We start from the raw sequence: 27,100 nt of genomic DNA on the forward strand, positions 1-27,100 counted from the left end.
AGCTGTTTTTAGCATACATTACATCATAAGAACTTAACTTAAATATAAAACAGCCTCTAGCATTATCCTTAGAAACTCAGACTAACCAGTGTATTTTAGTTTTACCACTGTCTGAATCAGTAAAGCTTACGTTTGTTCTGTGCAGTGACTTCTGCTCCCTCTCCTTAGTTTCCAGTAGTAATAAAAGCAGCACTGGTCGTTCAAAACAGTTTTATTGGTTTTCCTGTGGCCGTATGGAGGGCAGGAGTGAGCGATCCACCAGGAACACATGGATATCTTTCCTGACTGTGTTGCCCTGCCCACAAACTCGGTGTCTCTGGATGTCATGCCACGTTTTCTGTGACCACGTTTAACTGATGAGATTCTCGTCCTATCAGCTGTCTGATCTAAATGAACCCCATCCAGATATCAATTACTGTCAAGTTTCTGGCAGGTTCCTCTTATGGTGTAAATGTCAGCACGGTCTAACAGCGTGAACCGACAGCGAAGCTGCTCAGGATCCAATATGCACAGCACCAAACTCTACCCCAGCATTAACCTCCGTCCAACACCCTGTCTTCTTCTCTCTGTGATTTTTTGCCTCTTTCTCCCTCCAGCTCTCTGTTTCCCCTTCTCTCACTAAAACACTCTTCATTAAATATAGTGTATGTATTTATGATCAATCATCCAGGCAGCATGGGAGTTTAAATTGATTGTCAATTTAAATTGCCTATAAAGATGTTGACGTGGCACAGAAGCAGCAGCAGTTGAACCGTGACAAATGTGATGAACAAAATAAGAAGGATAATGTTGATTATGAGTAAATGCATAAACAGACAATTTTTAAAAAGACAACTTTTCAGTTTCCCTTTACTTAAGCTTTATTATTATGTTATAACATGAAGGAGAAAGAATACATCGTCTTGGCAAATACTGGGTGCATTTTGCCAGCGTTGGATGTTGTGTGCACGTGTATACAGGAAGATGGCGTGTTCCAAAATGTATGACCTTACTCCGCAATGCTGTGGAGACAGGTCTGGCAATGCACTGGCACAGCAGGCTGGCTCCTGAACAGACTAAGATTACAGCGCCAGACCAGAGTCTACTAGCCCCAAATCTTGAAAAACTAATAAAATGATCTGGATCTGATTTCAAAATGGCTCATCTGGCCCCAATAAGAAATTGTATGGCCTAAATCAGGTCTGTCACAAAAACACAACTAATCTAAACTTTTGTTTTTATTGGATTGATAATTTAAGGAGTCATTTGAGTGTATTCATTATATATATATTCAGCCCAACAGATATCATATCAACTATTAACCTCAGGAAAAAAAACAAATATACTATATATATATATATATATATAGCCCTACTGAAAACAAAAGCATGTTACTGTACTACATACTGTATTAAAGGGATTTAATTGAATAACTAAGACATAAACCAAAATAATACATACTAATGATGATCGATCCTTGTGTTTCTGTCGCTTACACCCACGGAAGGTAAGGGCTAATACATTTTTCATTCTATGTCCATGATCTACTGGCGACTGCATGGTGATGCATGAAACATCGCGGGGCGTGCGCGCCCGGCTTGGCTCTTCATGGCTTTTTCGCGCGCATGTGTGCGTCTCCTACTGTGCGCTACGTCCCTATAGCCGGCATCAAGTCACGTGTCAGGACTCCCGGGTCCTGGGCCAAGTTTCTCGGTTTCAGATCAACCACGGAGCATCAGCACACAGAGAGCCACACGGCCCGACCCTCCCGCGCGCATCTCCGCTCCACGCTGCGTAACCAACACCTCAGCGAGGATGGACGGATGGATGCAATGGATGTGGATAGATGTTAACCGAACGCGCCAATGAAGACCACTTCAAGTGATTCTTTGATTACTTCCAGTGATTTATGTTAACGGCTCTCGGATTACCTTTTTGATCTGTTAAAAAAAAAAAAAAAAAAAGAACAAAGAAGATTTGAAGAGAGGAAAGAAAGGAAGGAAAGCTCCGGGCTGCTGAAAGGCTGGGTGCGCTGGAAACACGGAAAGTCACGGATCATGCTTATGGGAACTTCCGATTCCGTCTCGATAAGGTAGGCTTTTTGAAAAGTATAAAGTTGCTCTGTTTGCCTGTACTGTTTAAATACACATCGGGGATCCACTTTTTAATGGCGAAAAAAAACTAAAACACAGGTGATGGGCGCTCCATTCCTTCAGGCGTGTTTTATTTCACCGTTTGAAATGCGTAAGTACTTTTTTTTTTTTTTAGCAGCTATCCTAATTAGAGCATGCTTAACATGTTTCCTTCTTTGTCGTACAGCCCCTTCAGGAGAGCATGCAACTGCCTCAGATGCGCTTTTTTTCCTCACATAACGGCAAACGATGGACAACAAAGCCCATTAAAAAGCCCTTAAAAGAGAAAAGTCTCGTTAGCTGGATTATATTGACTAATGTTTGCTATTTTGCTATTCTACTTATTATAATAATAAGGATTAGTGTGGCATTTAATGTGTGTGTGTGTGTGTGTGTGTGTGTGTGTGTGTGTTTCTCTTCCTTTTTGCGCATTCCCTGCCCACCATTGCGTGGTGTGTGCTAAAAAACCTCCAGTAGACCAGAGACAGAGCAGTCCATCTGTTCAATCACATAGCAACAGGAAGAGGAGGGAGACAGAGTAAAAAAAAAAAAAAAACACACTATTCTCACAATATCACAATATGACTCTATGGCAGGCATATAGTTTATAACTTATTTGTAATTGGATCCATACATATTTGTGTTTCTAATTCAATTGTGTCATTGAAACAGCAGATCAATCTGTGGTGCTCAATCATCAATATTCATGTTTGCTGTATGTTAACACACAATTGTCATCCATGTCTGGCTTGATTGGAAGCAAGTACTTTTGATGTTGACGGAATGGAGGAGGAAACAGAGTGGTTATTTGGCTCATTATGTGATCTGTCTCCAAATGCTCTTTGCTAAGTTGATCTCTCTCTCTCTCTCTCTCTCTCTCTCTCTCCACCCTCTTCTTTTCCTGTCACTGTTTCTCTGCTAGGGCTGCAAGATATGAGGAAAATATGCGATAATGTTGTTGAATATCGAGATAACGATATTACTTGCGATAAACAAACAGATATTAAAGTGAACTCAGTTCTGCCTTTCTGCTGCTTTCAGATGTCCGCTCAAATACAACAAACTGCTTGTTTAATTTAAAACAAATGAAAGGAAGTCATTTCTAACATTTTTTTTGAACAAATTGAACATTGAATTATAAAAGGCACCACTAAACACTTTTAAAGTGTCCTACTCATCTTTTCTTTCAACTAACACAAAACATATCTGTGTGTCTTTTGCGATATGTCGCGGCCTTTCGCAATGTGTATATTGCGACAGTTGATATTGCGATGACGATGAAAAAAACGATACATTGTGCAGCCCTTTTCTCTGCAATCTTTGCAAATGTTCTTTCCTCTTCTACGTCTCTGCCTCTTTCACCACACTGTTGTCCATTTTGTCCATCCCCCCCCCCCCCCCACCCTACTCTCCACCTCTCTCTAACCCCTCTTCCTCTGACCTTCCTTCAGAGTGGCTCTGCCTGATGCTCTATCATGACTGATGGCGAGGGGAGAGCGCGCTTTCAGTACGCAGAGTGCCCGGAGGCCCAGGTGCAGGAGGAGGTGCGGGAGGAGGTGAGGCTCGCTATACCTACACCCTACAGGAATGACGCCCCAGGTCAGGATGTTGACCCTGGAGGAGACCATGATGAGGAGGAAGAGGAGGAGGTGGAGAAGAGGAGGGGGAGGAGGAGAAGGAGGAGAAGCGCTACTGGTCAGGGCGATGGAGTAGAATGGAGTCCCGAGGTTCAGGAGCATGAAGACCAGGAACCGGAAGTGGAAGTTGGACCAACATTGGGAGTTCGCATCAGGGCTCCTATTCGGGATCCAGACTGCGTTTCTGAGGAGGAGCAGCAGCAGCAGCCGTACCCGGTCCTGGCCCCCATGGCCTTCTTCTGCTTAAAGCAAACAACAAGGCCTCGCAACTGGTGTCTTCGCATCGTCTGTAACCCATATCCTTTCATATGCTGGAAACCTAACTCTGTCTGACACCTGGTAAGACCCAATATATCCTCACTCCTGTATGTGTGTATTGCGAAGCTTGCACATATCCCTGGAATAAAAAGGTATGTGATACATATGCTTTTAAGTCTAAAACATGGTGCTGTAGTCAGCTGTTGTGAATCAGTGCAGCTTTCGTAAAGCTTTGTTCTAACCATGTAAATGTAGCATCTTGCCTGTTCCTATTAGACTAAACAAGCACCAGTAGCAGGCTCCAAACTTGTGAAATTTGACAGGTCATTTGTCCAACCACTAAGGGTTGATTCTCCTTAGGATGCCGTTGTTTGGGCATATGAGATGAGTGATGAAGTGTGTGGCTGTACATGTAGGAATGACCGGTCTTGCTGCAGTTGTCTAGAGCTCATCTTCATTGGGCAATAAAGTTAATGTTAATTTTACTTTTGGCAGTTTCTCTCATGCGCTGGCTTGAGATTTTGTTGGTTTATATTTTAATCTTGTGTACTGATCTGTGCTTTTCTGTAGGACTAAACGGTGGTATAAGGCAGTGGTTCTCTAACATTTTTCAATAATCTACCCCCATGAAATATTTTTTCATCCAAAAAAACCACCACAAAACATTTTCGTTAGAAAAAAAGGCTAAATATATAACGCACTGTGGCATCAGTGTCTGATTTACTAAACAACAATATTGTAACTGAAAAACAGTTAAATTCTACAATTCAAATGTTTAGAATCGGGCACCCGGATAACTCAGTTGGTAGAGCGTGCGCCCATATGTAGAGGTTTGCTCCTCCACGCAGCGGGCCCGGGTTCGACTCCGATCTGCGGCCCTTTGCTGCGTGTCATTCCCTTCTCTCTCTCCCCTTTCATGTCTTCAGCTGTCCTGTAAATTAAATGTGCGTGTATAGGTAGGATTGTGAAGATCCAGGACTTAGCCAAAAAATTTGAACATCAACAACTTCTCAGTCCCTCCCCCCTTTCTGCTGAAGCCCAAAACGGTCTACTAAGCCCCTCCCCCCACAAGGGAGAATGAATGCGTGTGCATGAGCAGTGATTGACACGCAGTTAGACTGGCCCTGATTGGTGCATCTGAACAGGGAGCAGTGGATTTTTGCAAATCGCACTACAGGCTGTAGGTGGTGCCAGAGGAGCCATATTTTTTTTACTTATTACCTGCTTCATGTAGTTCTACTGGAACATAGGGTCAGTTTCAGCAAATATGACAGAAAGTTAGTTTTATAAGTAGAGCTGGGCAAGATATCAATGTTGTATCGATATTGTGATATGAGACTAGATATCGTCTTAGATTTTGGATATCGTCATATCGTGATACGACATAAATGTTGTCTTTTCCTGGTTTTAAAGGCTGCATTACAGTAAAGTGATGTACTTTTCTGAACTTACCAGACTGTTGTAACTGTTCTATTATTTGCCTTTTCCCCACTTAGACATTATGTCCACATTACTGATGATTATTTATTTAAAATCTAATTGTGATAAAAATATATTTTGTTAGAGCACCAATTGTCAACCATAGAATATTGCCGCAATATCGATATCGAGGTATTTGGTCAAGAATATCGTGATATCTGATTTTCTCCCTATCGCCCAGCCCTATTTATAAGTCTTATCTACTGCACCTTTAAAGGCCTAAAATGCCCAAAAATAATCTTAAAAACAAAAAAATGTTTAGAATCACTAAATCTTTTCATTATTAAAGTCTATAATTATTTTAGGAATTATGCATGACTAATATTTTTGAAATAAACATTTAAAAAAAAAAAATCTCACGTACCCCCTGCAGTACTCCACTGGTATAAGGCACCCAATCCACAGTGAGTTGATCATCCCCTTGACCAAACCACATTGGTGTTGCAGGGTTAAAGAGGCAGTGTGGCCTAAATAGGACCACTAACAGAGGTTTTAGGCTGTCAAAAGTACATTCACATACACATTAAAGAAAATCAACTCAAATGTGGCTTTATTTGTGCAAATTTGACTGTGTTTAGACTGTTTTGGACACCTTTCTCAGGTATCCATTATATTCTATAGGGAATCCCAACACAGGAAATCATGCTCATTTCTGGCCACATTTAGTAACATCTTTCCACTGGTCATGTATGTATCTATTTTAGCGGTCTTACATTTTTACTAAGGATTGTTTTGGGGTTTCTTGTTTTTGGTATACTTTACCTGGGTTCGTCTTCAGTGTAGCGAGAAGTGCTGGGTTATATCACTCGAGTTGTTTTGCGATCACATTCAAGTATAACTCTATGTTTGAAGTTACCCATTATTAATCACACTGTACATATTAAATACTATCTTTGATGTGACAGTATCTGTTTCCTGGCAACCATTTTGAGCTAAAAATCATTCATTTTAGCATGGGGATGCCAAATAGTCCACGTGAAATCAGCTTCTAGCTACTCATATCTGTTTTAGTATCTATTATTACCACTGAGCCTAACATCCCACCTGGATCATTTTCATCTGTGGGATGTTTTAGCACATTGGAGCCAAAAAAGGACAGGATGTGCATCCAAATTCAAGCACTATATAAAAATCATTTGTTGATGAACCACTGCAATATTTTTGCATTCCTGATGCGGGGAAGTGGGTGGTGTAAAAACAACATCAGGCCCTGGGTTACATTTATTGGCTAAGTACAATCCTGTGTACCTGGAATCTCTTGTACAGGCTACTGAGAGTCTAAAAATACAAAATTATAAAATGCAAATTGGACTTATTTTTATTCTCTTCATATCTTCCCTTTGTCTTCTGGTGTTGTGGGTAGGTTATAGCGGCAGTAGACTTTGACTGGCTGCATCCACAGATGATTTTGTATCAGTACTGCATGATGTTTTTGGTATTGTGTGTGTGTGTGTGTGTGTGTGTGTGTGTGTGTGTGTGTGTGTGTGTATATGTGTGTGTACAAGTCTATGGCAGGGGTAGCTCAGAGATGGAAGTGTACAGTTTCTTTTGGAGGGGGAATCTTGACAAGGTGTTTGAAGTGGTAGATAAATGCTGTAGACATGTAGATACACAGTTATGCAGTCTTTCCATGAGTATGTAGCTGCATCATGTAACTATGTATTTACTACTGCTGTAGGAGGGGGAATTGAGGATTCATACCCCATCCTCAGACCTCAGCCCGACACTGACGTGGATCAAATCTACATGGATGCTCTGTCTAAATGGGTCAATGCGTTGTTTAGCCAACTTTCCTTCACAACCCTTGAATATGAATATGGATCTGATGCTAGCTGGCTTTGGTTAACTGTTGTTTGTTTTTTTTACCAGGGATGAAAATTGATTTAATGATATGTGCATCTCCAATAAGAAAAGAATATCTGAGTGTTCAGGCTGTGTTTAATCCCCAATCGAGTTATAATAATAGGATATATAGAATGATTGATAGTGTGTCTTTCATTAGACCTTTCCTGTCTGTCAAATGCCCTTGTCTTTCAAACTCCATGACCCCACCAGTTAATAACGCAGGTTTTTTTTGACAAACATTTGAAATTAACTGACTTAATTAACTGAAAGTAACCCCGATGGCATAATCAGAAAAAGAGCAAGAGAAGACATTAAGCATCCGTTCTCTCCAGGATGAGTAAACTGATCTTAATGTGTAAAATGGTTTTGGGCTTTTTAAGGTTTAATTGGTGTCCTTGAGGAAAGGCCTAGTGGTTACACGGACCTTCTTAAAACTGGTGGACTGGGATCTACTCCATCAAATGTCTCTGAGCAAAACAAAGCATCTCCACCAGCTCCCTTTGGGGATTAATATCACAGTGTTATATGCGTACTGTAGACACTAAAGAACCCAGGCATGGAAATAAAAAAGTCCTCTCTTGCAGAACAGAGGTACTCTGTGAAATTAAAACATTACACAATTCACGGAGGCTGCCCCTGCAGTATGAGCAGTAAGGCCTAGTCCACACATATGCGGGTATTTTTTTAAACGTAGATTTATTCTATACATTTTGGCCTTTTGTCCACACAAACTGCGTTTTAGGTCACTGAATGTAGATCTTTTGAAAAGTTCCTGCCACTGTGTTGTCGTGTAGACAGAGAAAACAGAGTTTTTGGCTTGTAACTTCAGGGTGTGCGCTGTTATCTCTTTTGTCAGGTGTCATAAATTAAGCGAAATTTCATACAATGGTGGACATGGCCAAAATAGTGCTGGTTCTAACTTTTAGGTGTTTACACATGAATGTAGAGTTACTCTTCCACTATATTGATGCAAAGAGGCATCCGAATGCATTGCAGCCAGGTAGCTTTCCTGTAATAACATTTTGTCAGGCTTCTGATTGGCCAATATATTCTTCTTCTTATTTGCGTGATTGGCCAACATGGCTTTTTAAAACGGTACTTGTTTGGACAGGATTTCTTTTTTGAGAATGAAGGCAGACCTGCACAGGCATTTTGGAAATGAAACAAATGAACATCTTGTTGGCTGTTTTTTAATGAATACAGCATAAAGTGGAAGGGATTCTGGCCAAGTCTGTTTCCTCTTATGTAGGTGCTTACATGCAAAAAAAAAGAATACTGGCATTGCCATTTTTGAACTGGTTTTCATATGTTTTATTTCCAGGACAGAGAAGATGAAAATGAAGGTACAGGTTGTTTGACAGATGTTAGTGTTGCATTACATTAAGTCTGTTTTGTTCACGGCGCTGTAGCAGGGATAATACTGCAGTGACTGCTGAGGTACAGTAGATTACTACCATGAAGCAGATGCTCCTATGGTCTGCACATGTGCTTTTTTTTTTACTGCTTGTTTCTGATCATATTTCTGATTTCCAGCTGATGGTATAAGATGCGTCATTGTTTGGCAACAGCGTGGACTGTTTGTACCAAGATAGTGTGGCTAATTAATGAGAAACACAATGTCACATGCTTGGCATTGCATTATAACTGCATGTTTAAATCTGGAACCAGGTTAGGTCATAAAAGAGCTGATCTCACTGGACAGCTCTCTGTGTTTTATTCCTCAGTGACTGGGGGGGTGCAGGACCCACTGTGTAAGCATTGCAGAGTTGGTGGTCCACAGTGGGCTATATAAATATTATCCGCAGCATAAATGCTCTGCCACTCAACTACACAAAGGCATGCACACTTTGGGGAGAGGAGAGACAAAAAAGTAAAGGATGTCTTTTTTAAAAAGCCGTACCTAACCTAAAATGCTGGAGATTGGACAAACCAGTGATCAAACTGTTGTGAACAGAATTTTATTATATAAAATCCACATTCCTGACAGGAATCTAATCTGTATTTGGGAAGCTTCTAATCACATGTGGCAATAAAAACAGATCGACAGTTGCTCACAATTATCACAATAGCATTTCAGCCAACAGCATTTGTCATTAATCATGTTTATGAGGCTCATCGTCATCAATCAACTGACCTGCTTTCTTATCTGTACATTAACATCTTAGGATGTCCAGAAAAATGCATCTTTGCTCAAGCTGCAGTTACAGCAGCGAGCTAATTGATTTATATTATTTATTACTTTTCTCTTTACTCGTCCGCCATACAATACAATTTGATTTTTTTTTTTTTTTTTTTTTGTGGCTTTCATTTTAAACAAGACACAAAAACAGATGGCCACTTTAAGATGAAAGCCTCTTGAACATATTTTTTTTAATAAGTAAGTTTTGTAATTGTTTTGTTAAATTCATTGTTCCTGTCTCTTAGGGTTTTGAACTGTTTAGATGAAACAAGCAATTTGAAGACAACTCCAAAAGCTCTGTGATCGTGTGATGGGGATTTTTCATCATTTCCAAACATTTTATAAGCAAAACAATGAATTCATTAATAGACAGTACGCAGTAGATTAATCAATACTGAACAATTTAACAATAACACCATTGTTAGTTAGTTGACTTCTGAAGTCTACTGGAATAGCCAGTGGCTGCTTGTTTGGCAGTAATGCAAAGCAACTTGAAGTGTGTGTGGTCCCAACAAGGAATCTATCCAGTAGATAATGAGGTGCAGTCAATTACACCTGAATCGACTCTAGTTCAATGCTAACACCTCCTGTGACACACTGGCACTAGACTGAATGTTTAGGCATGGTTAGATGGTGTGAAAGTATAACAAGCTAACTCAGGCTGATTAGATCAGATTCTGGGGGCCAGACAAGGTTAATCCATTACAGATGAGTGGATTCATCATGCTTTCTGTCTCCATTAGTCATCCTATACTCTAAACATGTTGAGAGGGCCTCTTGCACTTCCCTTCATAAATGAATACAGATGAGGGCATACGCGAAGACAGACGCACGCATGCACACACACACACACACACACACACACACACACACACACGCACACACGCACACATGCACGCACACACAGGGAGAGAGAGAGAGAGATCAACCTGTTTTATTTAACCCTTATTTAAGCAGGAAAACATTGTGAGGACCATTGGTTAAAAAAATAAATCAAACACAGGTGATTTCTGTATGAGTTTAAATCTCAAGCATGAAGAATCTCATCAAACTGCAGCCTGGAGATAAATGTTTAGGATGCCTCACTGTTTGCTTACAGGGAAGTCTCCCAACCTACAGCACAGCAGTGATAAAATGACCCCTAATAAGCGCTGTTTTCAGGGCAAGAAGTTTCAGTTGTCCACTTCCTCTAACTCCCACATTAATGTCGTTTCAAAATTAGTAGTGTGTGTTCATGTCTTAAACATCGCTACAGTGTGAGGGATAAAAAGAGCTCCCAGGTTGTCCTCCCACAGACAGGCTTCAGTGCATCACACTCTCCGCCAGTCTCGCTGTATTTATATTGAGCAGTGCATCTCTGTTTGTGTGTGTGTGTGTGTGTGTGTGTGTCTGGTGACTCATTATATTTGGCCTGTGCTCATGGTAACAGCAGATTGGGGGGTCATGGGGGTGTGTATTACAGCAGAGACAGAGGGATCCTGTCTCTCTGACGTATAAAGTCCTGGCACACCCTGCATAGTCCTCACAATGTGTTTGTATCTGTGTACATGTATATGTGCAGTATATGTGTAGTGAGTCTAAAGCTTGATTTATAATTCTGCATAAAATCTACACCGTTGCTACGTACGTAGGTACGTGGAGACACGAACCTACGGCGTAGCCTGACGTGCACCTCTCGAAAAATGTAACTACAGACTCTAGAGTCTAGAGTCGGTACTCGCTCCGAAGCTAATCGCCGTCACTCTCTCACTTTCTCCCTCGCTCTATCACCCACTCCCCACACACACACATGCCGGCTCGACGCACACACCAACGCACAAGTATAAACATCAGGCCACTTACATAGGCTACGGCGAAAGCTCTGCGTGGAGTTTCCGCAGAACCTTAAATCTTAACTCTGCGTTGTGTTCTGTGATAGACAATGAGCAAACTTACATTTTAGCACTGGAATGCAAGGCACCAGATATGGCACAATGGTATTACAAAAAAACAAAACAAAAATATATTATTTCAGTGAAATATTTCAACACAGAACAGCCATGCGTAATGTCATGAACAGTCACAACATGCTTCACACTAGCCAACATGGTGTCAGCAGTACACCAACAGTACCAGCGTTGCAAACCACACAGCACCACTGCCACACACAAACATCGTCTCTAATTATCACATTTAGGCATAAAAATAAATTCAACTTTAGCTCCAAAACATAAAGATATCATACTTTTTTTTTTTTTTTTTTTTACACATGCTTTTGTAAACCAAAAGTAAATAAAGTGTAGAACATCTGTAACTTCCCAGGAAAAATCCACAATGAAAAGATGGAGCAAAACTAACGGAAGTGCAACACATACAGTTCAGTTCGTAAAATAAAACAAACTTCCTGTTAAGACAGTACAGTACAGTACATTGCAACATATCTTTCTTACATAAAAATACATTATTGTCACTTTAGGACAACATAGGAGAAGTAGAAAATACCTTAGGCTATTTCACTTTATGAGGTTTTTTAACATTAATATGAGTTCCCCTAGCCTGCCTATGGTCCCCCAGTGGCTAGAAATGGTGATAGGTGTAAACCGAGCCCTGGGTATCCTGCTCTGCCTTTGAGAAAATGAAAGCTCAGATGGGCCAATATGGAATCTTCCCTGTATGATGTCATAAGGGTAAAGGTTACCTCCCATTTCTCTGCTTTGCCCGCCCAGAGAAATTGGCCCACCCATGAGAAAGAGAGAGACATCATGGCTTGCAAATGAGCGAAGCATGGCAGTTGGTCAAGGCCACACCCCCACCCTCCACCTTGCCCCCGCTCTCTCCTCCTCAATAGCATTTAAAGCTACAGACACAGAAATGGCACATCCCAAGTAAAGCTCATTGTGGGACTGGCTCTAGTGGCTGTAATTCTGCACCAAGGCTGAAATTCGGGAAAGAGACTTCAGTATTAAACAGTATTAGGGGACCACTAAGGCCTACATAAAAGCATCCCCAAAGCTGCATGTCAATGGACCTTTAAGCTGCCAGCGTATGTTTTACATTATAATCCTATGGAGTAAAAACTTTTTTTTCTGCTGCTCAGGGCATCTTTTTAAAGTTGAAAAAAGTTCAACTTTTCTGAAAAAAACCCCCCGCTCTACGTCAAGCGCTTTTTTGATAGCCGAACCAATGACAAGCGTAGTAGCCAGACCTGTCGTTTCCATAACAACAAGAAAAAATGCAGTCGGAGCACAGCGAGTTATGTGATATGACCAAGTTCTCCCTGTACAGGGAACTCGCTTTGTTTTATCTAACGTTAGTAGCACCGCTCTCACTCTCTGTTCTTTCTCTAGCTCGCTCCATCGCGTTGTTTTATCTAACGTTAGCATTAGCACCGCTCCACATAGTGCTCTAGGATACTGTAGCAGTAGCTGTTGTTATAGCAACAAAAGATGCTCTTAGGAGCTTTTTGGAACCAAAAAGCTGCCAGCTTCTTCTTTTTTTTACTACAAAAGCGCCCTAGTCAACTTTTTCTTGTCAAAAAAGACGCTTAGTGTGAACATAGTCTTAAGTGTTTTTTTCAAAAGAAAATTATCAAATGAATCCACACTTTAAAGGACTTTATAATGGCCTCTTTAGAATTTTGTGCAACCATAGCACAGATTAATGAAAATTGTCAAGTAGTGAAAGCTGGCATTGAATGATTTTTCACATTCATACTTTTTATTTAATTATTACGCAATACTTACTCTATGTTTTTGAATTAAAATGATTGTTTTCCCAATTTTAGACTTTCATGTCGGAAAAATTATTGTACAGATGTTTGTGTTTGTTAAATGAAAAATGAAAAAAAGAAACTATTTGAAGATACACAGCCCTTCGTGGATCATTATTGTTGTTCCGAAATGCATTATGTAGCCAAACATAATAAGTGTTTGCCAGCCCCCTGGGTGTGTGTGTGTGTGTGTCTCTATGTGTGTGTGTTTGCCAGGTGTTTATTAATGTTTATATCTGTGTATATGCAAGCCAGTTTGTGTGTGTGTGTGTGTGTGTGTGTGTGTGTGTGTGTGTGTGTGTGTGGCTGGGTAGGTGTGTGTACAGGATATTATGGTGTGTGTGTGTGTGTGTGTGTGTGTGTTTGTTGTGGGATTACTTCCAGTACAGTAGGATCTTTGTTTATCCCCAGGCTCATTGTTTACAGACTGCTTCGCAAAATGATCTGGAACTAATAGCGCTGACTTTCATGAGTGTAAATGCAGAGTTTACACGTGGAGTCTGTATACACTCAACGGCAGTGACCCTCTCCTGCCTCAGGCTCTGAATGTCTGACTCCACTCCAGAGTGTGTGTGTGTGTGTTTGTGTTTGTGTGTGTGTGTGTGTGTGTGTGTGTGTGTGTCTCAATTTGAGTGTGCTCGTGCTGTCGACCAGGCGATGGCTGTCTGTGAAGTTATCGTCGACATACGCTATAGTTCGACATTTTGGGAAATATGCTCATTCGCTTTCTTGCTGAGAGTTAGATGAGAAAATTGATACCACTCTCACGTCTGCACGGTAACTATTAAGATTCTGCCAGCAGCTGGTTAGCTTAACTTAGCATAAAGACTGAAAACAGTCAAACAGACTGCCTGACTCTGTCTGAGGGTAACACACTCTGCCTACCAGCACCTGTAAACATTACTCATTAACACATCATACCTTGTTTGTTTAGCCATACAAAAACTGAAGTGTAAAAACAACAACGCTCTTTTTTATCTACACCAAACTAACCAGCTGCTGTGCTGTATTGACCATACAGATGTAAGACTGCTGTTTATGTAACTCTCAGCCAGGAAGTGAATAAGCATATTTCCCAAAACCATTCTCTTAAGGGTAAAAATGTGGTGTCTTCCCATAACTACAGTGGGATGCACAAGAAGACATTGTGTAGACATCAATGTGTTTTTATAGAGTTATCTGCCAGCAGCCAACCAGGTTGCGGTTCATCAGAGCATACTAGTCTGTTGTGTCAAAGGTTAAAGGTCAATCTGAGTGAAGCTGGTGTTCAGGGTCAGAGGGTTAATCCGTTAAGGAGTTCTTGAACATCCCTCTGCTGTCTAATAACAGTAAAATAGGTCATTCGGTGTTGAAATATGTATACATGTATGACAGTTAGGGCTGCACAATTAATCGCAATTTGATCGAAATCGCAATATGGACTAGTGCAATATCCAAATTGCAGGGGGGGCGCAATATTTGTTAAAGGCAAAATATGAGTCAAACCATTCTGAATTAAGTATTGTGGTGCTGCAGAGATTTCCTGGCCTACTAACCGTATCCTACAATCTTTGTTTGGTACAGATCCTCGCAAAAATCACACTATAATCATTTGAATTTCTTTCAATGTTAATCATTTTCAATGAAAATGAGAATAATGATACAAAAACGATCATTCCCTCCAATATCGTGAATCATGTCGCAGTCGCAATGTCAGTCAAAATAATCGCAATTAGTTATTTCCCTCATATCGTGCAGCCCTAATGACAATACCTACTAAATATTAATCTATGAATCTACTCTATTTTTGTCTCAGTTTAATTCCCTACACGCCTTAGTCCTTTAGTCAGTGCTAACTGCACAGTTGTCCCGGTGAGAGCTGCAGACAGACATGTACCACCTCTGTGACACATGGTGCTGCCAGACGCTTCTTTTCACCTGCCAGTGTCCTGATACTATCAGACAATCCAAGAATAGCCGCTTAGCCTTTCCATGGTTTATTACTGCTTTTGTCTAGCATTTATAACATTTGACTGTGTGTAATATTAGATTGCAAAAAGAAAAGAAAAAAACGTAAGCAGGAAAGCAGTAGAGGTGGGAATCACCAGAGGCCTCACGATACGATATCATCACGATACTTATGTCACGATACGATACTATTGCGATTTTAAACATATTGCAATATTCTGTGATATATTGCAATTTCACATTATGTCCCCAAAACAAAACTTTGTCAACATCTGTTTTATCTAGAAAGATACATTTCTCTGTTTGTTCATCTCACTTCAATTTTATTGCTGCAAAATGGGATTATCAAGCAGACAAACTGACCAACACATATATCATAAAAGATCGATACTTGGCGTCTGTGTATCGATACAGTATTGCCACGGAAAATATTGCGATACTATGCTGTATCGATTTTTTCCCCCACCCCTAGAAAGCAGTAAAAAAAAACAAAAAAAGGCATGTGGGAACTGATTTTTTTAGTCTTTAGTTTGTCTTTTCACTCCGAGAGCTGTCCGTCATCCTCCCTGTAGTGGCAGTGCCACACTGATTGGCGCACCTCTACTGTGGGAGGACTCTTCGGGAGCTGTTGCCATGGCTACGCATCGTGTTGATAATGGTCTAGAAGTGTATTCTGTGGTTCCACAGATCAACCCACCATCCAAAACCTGCTCTGTCACTCACAAGTAAATCTGTACAAATAATGCAATGCTGGTTCTCTTATAGTAGTATACATAAAGGAAGTGTGTGTGTGTGTGTGGGTGGGTGTTTGTTTGTGTGTGTGTGTGTGTGTGTGTGTGTCAGGCAAAGCCGACACAAGGCAAAGAATTCAGAAGAAAGGGAGACATAGATGGATGGATGACACTAAAGAAAGGAAAAAAAAATGGAGGAAAAGAGGAAGCAAATGAAGTCTGGGGATGGAAAACAGACAGGTGAGGTCAAAGAGAGAGGAAAGGAAGTAGAAGTACAGGATGTTGGAAAAAGGTGGGAGTTAAAAGTCGCGACAAGAGCAAGGAGAGAAGGAAAGGATGGACGGGATCAAGAGGAGATTTAGGACAGAGAGAGGGGATGATGAAAGAGCAGAGCTGCACAAGACGGACAAGAACACGGCGAGAAGTGAAAAGGACAGAAATTGGTCATTTAAATCCAATCTATTCATCACGCCGTGTGTATTTCACGACAGCGCTCTTTCTCTGACAATTGGACACAGCGGTCAGCCAATCACAGGTGATGAGCCTGTACCTCTCTGCTCTTTTTATGATCTTTCTCTGCTAGTTGATGGTTGCTGCAGTGAAGATGCAGCGGCTTTCTTGTCCTCAAGACACAACTACTCTCTCAACCGACCCCTCCCTCACCCTGTCTCTCTCCGAAAAAGCTGCTGCTGAATAATGTGTGCTCTTTCTTTGTTTCTCTTTTCTTTTCTCTTTCTTTCTCATCCCTTTGTCTTTTCCTGCTGCTAAAATGTGTGTGAGTCAAATGCACCAAAGCACTTGTAGATCCCCCCACCCTCTATTTGAGTGTTTTTTGTATGTTGCTATATTGGAGCCAGGGATCAGTTATGCAAGTTTTCTTTTCCAGTGTACTGCAGTATGAAATATGCATTTGCATGCGCGCACACACACACACACACACACACACACACACACACACACACACACACACACACACACACACACACACACACACACACACACTCACACACACTCATGTGAGGCAAAGGGTTCTCTTTTGAAATCACTGACTGAAATAAATTGTCAGGGTGTTTCTTTCTCTCTCATCATTCCCCTCAGTGTCTCAGTATTTACACATCGACTGACTCCAAGGCTGTATTGATTGTGTGTGTGTATGTGTGTGTGTGTGTGTGTGTGTGTGTATGTGTGTGTGTGTGTGTTTGTGTTGGTGCGTGTTCTGGCCAAAGGGGTTGATCTGAAGGGGGAATAAAGTTCAGTGAAAGTGGATTTATCCAGACCGACGGTTATAAAAAAAGGGTGGAAAGACTGAGAGTCAGCAGGTACAGTTGAAATAGTGAGCTGCCACAGATTCAGAGGGACCACTGTACCTCATAGTGCATCTCCAAACAACACACTGGCACACACACACACACACACACACACACACACACACAATATCATCCTTAAGATGCGAGAAACAACCTGAAAAGGTGATAATGTATTTCTTCTTCTGGAGGAGGAGCTGGGAGGGGGCGGTCAGCAAAGGGCTCCCCAGGGACCCTGCATCGTGCCGGGGTTGGGTTCGTCAGTGGAGTGGACCCTCACGGTCGGCTGGAGCTCCTTCTCTTCATCCATCTTCAACGGGGTGCTTAGTATTCAGTTATGTTTTTAGGTCATATTGCCTTGTTGCGTTTGCTGTTTAGAAGCTGCACTGCTGTGTCTAATGAGCTTTTTTGTTGTTGTTGGCGTGCATGTGTGTGTGTGTGTGTGTGTGTGTGTGTGTGTGTGTGTGTGTGTGTGTGTGTGTTTGTACTGTATGTGTGTCTGTGTTCCCACTGTTCTGAGCCGTTTCCCCACAGTCAAGCACCACATGAATAACACAGCAGCCCTCGTCTTGCTGCTGATCAAATTACTGTTTGAAATATGGTTAGAATGACAGAAAGTCACACACACACACACACACACACACACACACACAGAAAGGGAGAGAGAGACACACACCATTTGTAATGGCCTACTTTGTATGGACAATTTGTTTCATTTCACACAATGTTTTAAAGCCAACAAAGATTGCTCACCCCAATTCGCATAAGCACAGGCACACATTCTTTTCTGCAGATGGACACTTACAGATACAGATTTCTTTTGTGATATAAACTGATGATCAAACCAGCTCGTAAATGAGGGCGTATGTTAGGAAGCGGGTGAGAGCGCATGCATTAATGCACTCATGTATAAGGTTGTGTGTGTGTGTGTGTGTGTGTGTGTGTGTCATAATATGAAAGAGTAATGCAGAGATGGATGAATAAATAATAGATCTGGGAAACCCATCAGCATCTAGCACTAAGTTGTCATGGCAATGCGGACAGCACTGTGTGTGTGTGAGCGAGAAAGAGAGATAGAGATCATATCACTGCACTGTTTTAACATGTATAACTTTGTTTCTGCCCAGGCCTCCTTTATACTAACAAAGAACAGCTATTTTTCTCTCAGTTTCCGTCTCTGCTGCACATGATGTCGTCCAAATACGCTGCAAAGCAAAGAAAGAGAATATCAAATAAGAGTGTTGCACTCCTTCAAAAATGCACTGAGTGGAGTGATTTGGTCGGCATTAACATTTGCATATTTTATGCCCTTTTTATACACTTTTCTTTTACGAAGTATAGTTTATGTTGTGTTTTGCAATTACTGTTAATGTAAAGAGTAAAAGTGACCTTGTCTGTTTTAAGGCTGCCTCTTGTGGCAAATGTGTGGCTACATGCTTGTTGGGTGCCCATCTTTGTGTGATGTGTTTGTGTGTCTAAGATAAGATATAAGAAATGCTTTTATAGCAGTAGTGTATAATGCATATAGCCTGATACGTAAGTGTATCTCCCTAGAGACCTGAAAACTGCAGCCTCTTCTCTCTGGTTCTCTTCCACTCTCTCTCACGTGTCTCTGCTTTGTCTACAAAATGGGCCACTATGCAGGAGTAGGTGTGTGTGTATGTGTGTGTGTGTGTGTGTGTGTGTGTGTGTGTGTGTGAGAAAGAAAGCTAGGCAATGTGCATAGGTGTGTAGATTAGTGTAGTGTGAAGAATAGGAGTCACAGCAACCTAGTTTACAGCAGAGTGGTGATTGAAGGTTGATGGTGAAGAAAAAAGCTGAGTGAATTCAATTTGCATGTGCAGAGTTTAATGAAAGCACCTTCAAACAGCACAAATGTATGTTGCAATTTGTGTGTGTGTGTGTGTGTGTGTGTGTGTGTGTGTGTGTGTGTGTGTGTGTGTGGAGAGAGCGCACGAGAGTGGGAGAGAGAGGTAGAGGGAGAAGTCTAGGACAGTGGGATTCTCTCTGCGAAGAGGCTCTTACTAGAAACTACCTGGTTACTAGGCAACAGAATGGCACTGCTGCCCTTTAAAGCACTGGGGAGGGGTGTGTCGATCTACAATGTGTGAGTTAGTGTCCCTGTTTGAGTGCTGAGTCAATAGTAAGTATATTATTTATGAGTATTTTATAGAAAGGGTGTGTGTGGTGAATTAAGGCTCCATATGTATTACAGTGTGGGTCTCCATTATGTGCGAGTGTGTTTTACCATAATACAGTGAAGGTACCATTTAAAAGTCTGTAGCAGCTTTTGCAGTAGCTGAAATGACAATACCATGATTATTAAATGACAGAGGAGCTCCTTTCAAAACATCGAAATAGTCGCTGTTGTGGACTGGACTAGTACATCACCCAAATAAAACAAATAAAAGACGAGAGGGCTAAGTTGACCTAGCAGTCATGCTCAATGCTGAATTGCTTCTCATATCTACATTTTTTTGGGTGACTTCATATCTGTTGGAGGATGTAATCCATACCAAATTGAACTGACAGTGAACTCCCAAAGAGACGGGCAGAGTCAGAGGAGACGTCACATTGTTTTGTCGCTTGATTGAATTCGGGCATCTGAGCAAAGACATGTCAAGTTTTGCAATTTGTGCTTTTCTTATTCTAGTCTCATACTCTTATGTTGAATTATCCAAGAATTATGTAAGTCACGTCTTAAAATCCAAGGTGCGTGTGCGTAGAATTTCACGCAATAGATGTCCTGCCTTAAGAAACATTCTACACTGCACATTAGTGCACATTAGTCACACAAGAAGAAAGTTTGTGAGAGTATGATATTCAAATTTGTCAATTTTATAATATTTCCTTCAATCACAGCTTCAGTTAGGTAATTACAGCTCACTACCTTCAGTGTCAAAGTTCTACACACTGGCTCGAATATTAATCAGACTGTCAAAATGGGGAATCATACTGCTGTTGTCAGTGCAGGCCTAAAGATTGTATCGTTTTCAGCAGGGAACACAAGTCAGACATGATTTCTTTTTTAATTGTCATTGCTGGATATTTGAAAAAACGCAGGTCATAATTATCAGTTTTAACAGTCAAGTACAAACAAGTATTAACATAGATAAATATATAAATTCATAGTTAGGATATTCATATGTAAGTGTCTAATGCCACAAATGGTCATTTTTAGTGGTCCTCATCTCAACCTTTGTTTAAATGATGTATACACTTGATTTTAGTGTCAATGCAGTTCGTTGTCAGTTCCAGTTTTTAATGTCTATTGAAAAAAGGGTTGCATGTGGATGTATTTAAGTACACATCCGCTCGAAGGCTAATCCATGCAGTCAGTCTGTCACTGACGCATCGAGTCAGTCAGTATGATTAAAAAACCAATGAACTGTCCTCCCTGTAAATGATCTACTGTTCTCTGGATCGAACTTGGCATTGTTTGTCTCACCTCATAAAGGTTACACACACACACACACACACACACACACACACACGCACACACACACACACACACGCACAGGCACAGGCAGTGGGTCAATGCAGATGGATTAATCTTTATTAAACCGCTCAGATGATCATTAATTGTCTCTTGGAGGAAAGGCCGCCTTATCAAAAGCCTTTCTTATTTGCTGCCGTGTGTGTGTGTGTGTGTGTGTGTGAGTGTGAGACTGCTGCTTAATGTCCATTAGGCTGTAATGAAGGAACGCTGCTCTCACTGGCTCACTTTCTGCTTTCTAATGGACCTCTATTATCACAGTTCAAAACACCCAAGAAAACTGCACAACACACACGGCATTTTCCTCGACATGCATGCATGCACGCACGCACGCACACACGCACGCACACACACACACACACACACACACACACACACACACACACACACACACACACACACACAGCCTCTATATGAGATGAAAGGGCATCATGAAGCAGCTGACCCAGCTGAAGTGCAGGAGGTCTGTTAAACCGCCTGATTTGAGCTGAAGTGTCTATATAATGGTGCAGTTATATACTTGTCTGGAGAGAAAAGAGCCATACGTCACAGAACAAAACACTGCTAGACTGAATATAGAGCCAACAATTAACCGAGACCTCATAATACTGCAATTATGATGACAAGTGTTGAAGTTTAATTAGCAGTTGAATGCAAAAGTACTGACATTCTTACCAAACATATGTATGTATGTTTAATGATGCATTGTGGCAAATATAAATGTGGTTAAAATAAGACATTTAACTTTTCATGAAGCAAACAGAAACGTTGACTGTGGTGGCCTTGCCGTCTTCTTCATCTCTGTGCAGGAACTTACACTAACAACATAACGATTTGTGATTGACTGCAGAATACCTATGAATATAGTTGTCACACTTGGCGACACTTGAAAAAAAATGTAATAAAGTAAAAGTGGTTTCTAAACCAAACTCTATGCAAAAAATATCAAAGGTAGGGATAAGAGTCAGGTGAGGATTCTTGGCAACACATCACTGAAAACATAATGCTCAAAATCTGCTCAGATTTAGTTTAACAATGATGAAAAAATACCTGTGTGGATGACAATATGTCTGCGTCTGCACTCTGTACTAGAGGTCGACCGATAGTGGATTTTACCGATACCGATAGCTAGGTTGGGCCGTATTTGCCGATAACCGATTAATCGACCGATAGTATTTATAACTTATACAGTTGACAAAATACATACATTGTTTCAAAAAAAGTCCAGATGCTTTTGCCAATAATCAAAATAATAATGTCATAGTTATTGATATTACACCCACAGCAATGCTACACAAGCATGTGTGTTGTCTAAAACAGTTCTCCTACATATTTGGAGTCATCCAGTGCAAAAATAAACATAATGAGCATTATAATTCATATAAAGGACAAACAATCTCAAAACAGTGACGCCATTCTTCTCTGTAGAATGGTTTAGAACGGTAACAGATGATCTCTGACCTGGAGGGATCTATCTTTCCCACTTTATACTATATATATATATATATATATATATATATATATATATATATATATATATATATATATATATATATATATATATATATATATTTGTTCTCGCTTGGCTGCCCATATAAGGCGTAATGTGTGACGGACCTGCCTTCCCATTGGTTGAAAACATAAACAAAGGCATCATGGGAGATCCCCTTGTCTGTAGCACCTACTGTCTATGGGTAGCACGGAGTTAGCGGCAGAAATGACCGAAAACGTGATGAATTATGGACATCAAGTGGATAAATCTGGGATGTAACAGTTTGGATTTAATGCTCAACAACCCCGAAAAAAGGCACAAGTTCCAGGCTGGATAGAAAATCACCTGTAAAGTCTAGAAAGACACCCCCGTGACGGCTAACTCGTTAGCTTTTAGCTGCAGCAATCAGTAAGTCTCTACGTTTAACTGTTATTAAATTATCTAAATATGAATCAGAGGTGCCGTTTGGGATCGTGGACGATCCTTTAGGGTTCTGATTCTGACATTTGGGTCGGACTTGCGTTTATTTTTGTCAGTGTTTTAACCGCTTGAGGTGGGTTAGCCTACTACTAATGTTTAGCGTCATCTCAGCCTCGAAAGCAAACAAACATACTGTTGTGCTGTTCTTTCTCTACTAATGCAGCATCTATTCAACAAATTAATATGTACTGTATACATACCTTTTTGCTGTCGATGCTTTAAACGAGCATCTGATGTCAGCCTTCTCTGCACAGCATGTGCTCTCCGTGCAGCGCGCAGTAACACGTGTCGAAAATAAACAACACGAGGCATCAGTGATAGTTCTTATTTCGCCTGTAGAGGCCGCTATTGTAATGCATGATGCCAGCAGACCCTTCTCAGCTCTCGCGTACTGTGTAATGAATGACAGCGCGCGCTTCTCAGCCGCTCCAGCAACGGACGCAACCATCGGTATGGATTTTTGCCGATAACGATAGTTCCACCAATCAACTATCGGTGCCGATTAATCGGCAAAACCGATGAATCGGTCGACCTCTACTCTGTACGTCTATAGATTATGAATTTACTGTAGCAGCGTAATCACTTTTGTATTCAATGCGGCGCTACCTCAGTCTGTTCTGTGATAAATGTGCAGGTCACAGGTCGCTGACATTTACAACTAGGGAACAGCATCAGCTATAATAACACAGCTGGAAGCCTGTGGGAAATTAAGAACAAAGAACCTGACATGCTCTGTAATATGTTTTGCTACCTTTTTCTCTTTGTTTACACATGCTGATCTTTCTATGCTGCTGTAATGACCTAATTTCTGGCTGAGGATCAATAAGGTTAAGGTTGCAGTATCATAATATAACTTTAAAATCAATCTCTGGTTAATATCTAGATTTTACTGTGAAATCTTTTATGTTTGGTGCTCTCTGGTGTGCAGGAAAAGTGAGAAATCCCCCACTGACTGGATTCAGAGCTGGAAACATGACTAAAAATAGGCAGACAAAATCACTCTGACATTGTACAGTAGTTGCACAACACCCCTTGTATCGAGAAAGTGCCTCACTCAACACCGTAGAGCTGTGGGTGCTAAGGGAATGAGTCAATGAATATGGTGCAAGTTGCTTTCCGAAGTTCTTTGCATTTTCCAAGTAAAAACTCTGTGTGAAGCGAAACGTAGGAACACTAGACCTCTAGTGGTAAATGTCTAGAGCTTGAAGACTGCTAATTGGGGAATAGCATCATCTGTGACCCACCAGCCATTTAGAGGCACATTGGACAGACTGAAATGCCAAACTTTCTGAAAAAAAAAAAAAATCGTTCAGACAGTTTAACCTGCAATTAACCCAGCAAAGAGAATGAGTTGGTGTCTCACCTTAAAAAAAATAACAAATAAAGATGCAATTAAGAGGCATCAGGCATGCTTGTGTGCTCGCGTGTGTGCATGCGTGCATAATACAGCAGGAGGGCAGTTGTCCTGAGCCTGTGCGGTAGTTGGCATGTGTGTCACCGTGTGTCTGTGGATGTCAATGTGTTTGTCTAATATAGCACTCTGCTAGGAGTTCCAATGGTGTGTGTGTGTGTATGCCATAGCGCACTGCAGGCAGAAGACTGCTAACATGAGTGTGTGTGACGGACCTCCCACGCATCAAGCTCTGATCTGGTTTGTTCCGGTTGGCGGCCTTGTGTCGGCATGGCGATGGACGCTGGACAGGCCCTCCTTTGGCTAGCTGAACGCCAGAGACTTAACGAGATGCTGTGCTAACGAACAGATCAGAGAGCAGCCGACTTAGAGGCAGGGTGTGTGTGTGTGTGTGTGTGTGTGTGTGTGTGAGAGAGAGGGAGGATGTGTGCCATGATAGGAGCGTCATCTGTCAGCCCGGCTCAGGGCAGCAAAACTGAAGCCCATATTTGTCTGTTATCCTCCACTCCAGCAGCCGTTGATGCAGAGAAAAAATCTTAAATTGAAAAATTAACATCATGTAGACCCAACATAATATTTCATCCTCTGTGTCCTGAAAAACACACCCATCTCTATGAAACAAACGTGATGGCACACCCTTCAGTAATGTTAGGGGCAGTGAAATCAATTGGAGAAAATCAGTGTTGCTGCCTAGGAGATGATTGGAGGGAACACCATGTCAAAAATATAAAAAGTCACAATTTTTCATGCTGTATTGATTTCTCAGAGAGTTTTGTCTTTTTGCAATCAGCTACAAATCAGCACCTTTGCAGCTGATGGGGATCAAAGTCTCTAGTTTTATGTTGTAAACCGGCCAGTAACAGCCCAGAGCAGTGTTTTCACTCATGTGTAATGGAATCTCCTGTTAGTGCCGTACTTTATTGTCAATTGTCAATATAGGACATATAAATATGGATTTGAAAGGCTTGGGATTTGATGCTTTATTTGGATTTGATAAAATGCTATCGAACCATCTTTTCAGTACTTAACGCTGAACACCTGCTGTAAATACGTGATATGTGAAACTTGGGACAGCATCTAATGTAAATACAAATAATGTCTTCACTTTTCGTAGATTTAATCTTAGTTACACTTGGGAACCCCTAGTATTAGTAGTTTAAGCTGTTAAGTTTCCGTTCTGTCTGATCCTATAATTGATGCATTAGGTTTAGTGCTACCCTTCTTACACTGTAGAGAGATGTTCTATAAAACTAGAATGCAGACTGCAGTTGACAGATGAAACAGTTAACTAAATATGTGTGGTATTCTGGAAGTAGCAACCACCTGTGTGTGTGTGTGTGTGTGTGTGTGTGTGTGTGTGTGTGTGTGTGTGTGTGTGTGTGTGTGTGTGTGTGTCTATGTTTCCCGACAGAGCAGAACATGATGTTTGTGCGACCTTGCATATTATTTCCTAATTTGGTAACTGACATGGTGAGCTATGCTGTGTGTGTGTGTGTGTGTGTGTGAGAGAGAGAGAGAGAGAGAGAGAGAGAGAGAGAGAGAGAGAGAGAGAGAGAGAGAGAGAGAGAAAATGTGTACGTGTGTTTATATGCTAATAAGCATCTACTGCTTTTCTCACTGATAGCTATCAGAGTAGATCCTGCATGTGTGTGTGTGCACTAACACAATTGAGGGTGTTATTGTTTGGAAGCAACCCTGCTTCCTGTGTGATAACAGAGAGAAAGAGAGGTGAAGCAACAAGAAAGCATAAAGCCATTTGAGAGTGGGAGAAAAATCCGGCCATGAAGATATCACCAGGGAGGAGAGAAAAAACGAGTCGTACAATATGAATTTTACTTTTTCAAACAACTGTACAGTGATTAGTGATGTAACGTTATGCTGGGATTTTGTGCTAGTAGAAAATGACCTCCAACTGCAACTGTGTCTGCCTTTGTTCAGCGTTTGATACTAACCCATTGAGATGGATAAAACAATGTTATCCGTGGGAGGAGGGATGTGGCATTAACAGCCCAGCGTGGATAGCTGCTAATTTTACACTCATCCTATCCCACCTAGCTTCGTGTCTCTACTTATTTGAAGTGCACACTTATCTAAAGAGGACACTGTCATCCAGGGCTTGGTCAGGAAGAAGAGATGGATGGACAGACAGATGCATGCAGGGACAGATAGTACTTCAATCATCTAGCAAATGTGCTAAGTGACTATGGAAACATGCTAGTTTTTGGAGCATAATCACTTGATATCATGTCCACAGACGCATTGCTCATACAGGAAACAGCATAGCATTCCAATTTCTGCAATATTTTGGTTTATTTACCAAATACCTGCAGAACTAATGACATTCAAGTCAGCCTCAGCTGTACTTTGTTTTATTCAGCAAATGTTAGCATGCTAACCTCGCTAAACTTAGATGGTGAAAATGGTAAACATTTTAACTGCTTGATATCAGCATGTTAGCATTGTTATTGTGAGCATGTTAGCATTCTTACATTAACATATAGGTCAAGTACAGCCTCACAGAGCACATAAAATGGAGCCATATTTGAAATTTTAATTAGAATGCCTTTGACAAATCTTCACTATGAGGACTTTTGAAAAGACCACGAGTGGCAAAGTGCGCTTGTAAATTATGCAACAGCAGAAAAGAGTTATATGCCCTCCCAAGGAAGCATCTTTGACTTACTAAAGTGACCAACCATGTTCAGAAAGATGTTCTGAAAACAGGGACCGGGACGACGAGTTACGATTCAAAATGTCAATTTGAAATAACCCAATCTCCCAATGGGCATTTGTTCTAATCTAGACACATTTCTTCTTATAATTGGGCTGTAATTCTGATTGTTAATGAAACTACAGGCTCCATGTAAACACAGCTAAAAAGAGTACAACAGAAGGTGATGCACAGTAGAGGGGAGACCGAGATGTTGAGAAAACAAGAAAGGGAAAGTGAGAAGAGGAAATAACTTCAAACATTGCAGGACT

General features: G+C 41.0%; 1 protein-coding gene across 7 annotated transcripts in view; it reads left to right on the forward strand.

Annotated features, from left to right (window-relative positions):
• The first annotated feature begins 1,554 nt into the window (after positions 1-1,554).
• cacna1ha (calcium channel, voltage-dependent, T type, alpha 1H subunit a) overlaps positions 1,555-27,100 on the forward strand; it is a 123,642-nt gene continuing 98,096 nt past the window's right edge. For 5 of the 7 annotated variants that reach the window (XR_004108714.2, XM_035996598.1, XM_031320841.2 and 2 more), the window contains exons 1-2: positions 1,555-2,071; positions 3,563-4,044. Coding sequence is in view for 6 of the 7 variants with exons in the window: in XM_035996598.1 (XP_035852491.1) it covers positions 3,587-4,044 (458 nt within the window). In the remaining variant the exon portion in view is untranslated. The remainder of the gene's footprint in view (positions 2,072-3,562; positions 4,045-27,100) is intronic. The other 2 variants (XM_031320835.2, XM_031320836.2) reach the window with 2 other exon arrangements.

Source organism: Sander lucioperca, chromosome 21 (genome assembly GCF_008315115.2).
Source record: "Sander lucioperca isolate FBNREF2018 chromosome 21, SLUC_FBN_1.2, whole genome shotgun sequence".
Classification (NCBI taxonomy): domain Eukaryota; kingdom Metazoa; phylum Chordata; class Actinopteri; order Perciformes; family Percidae; genus Sander; species Sander lucioperca.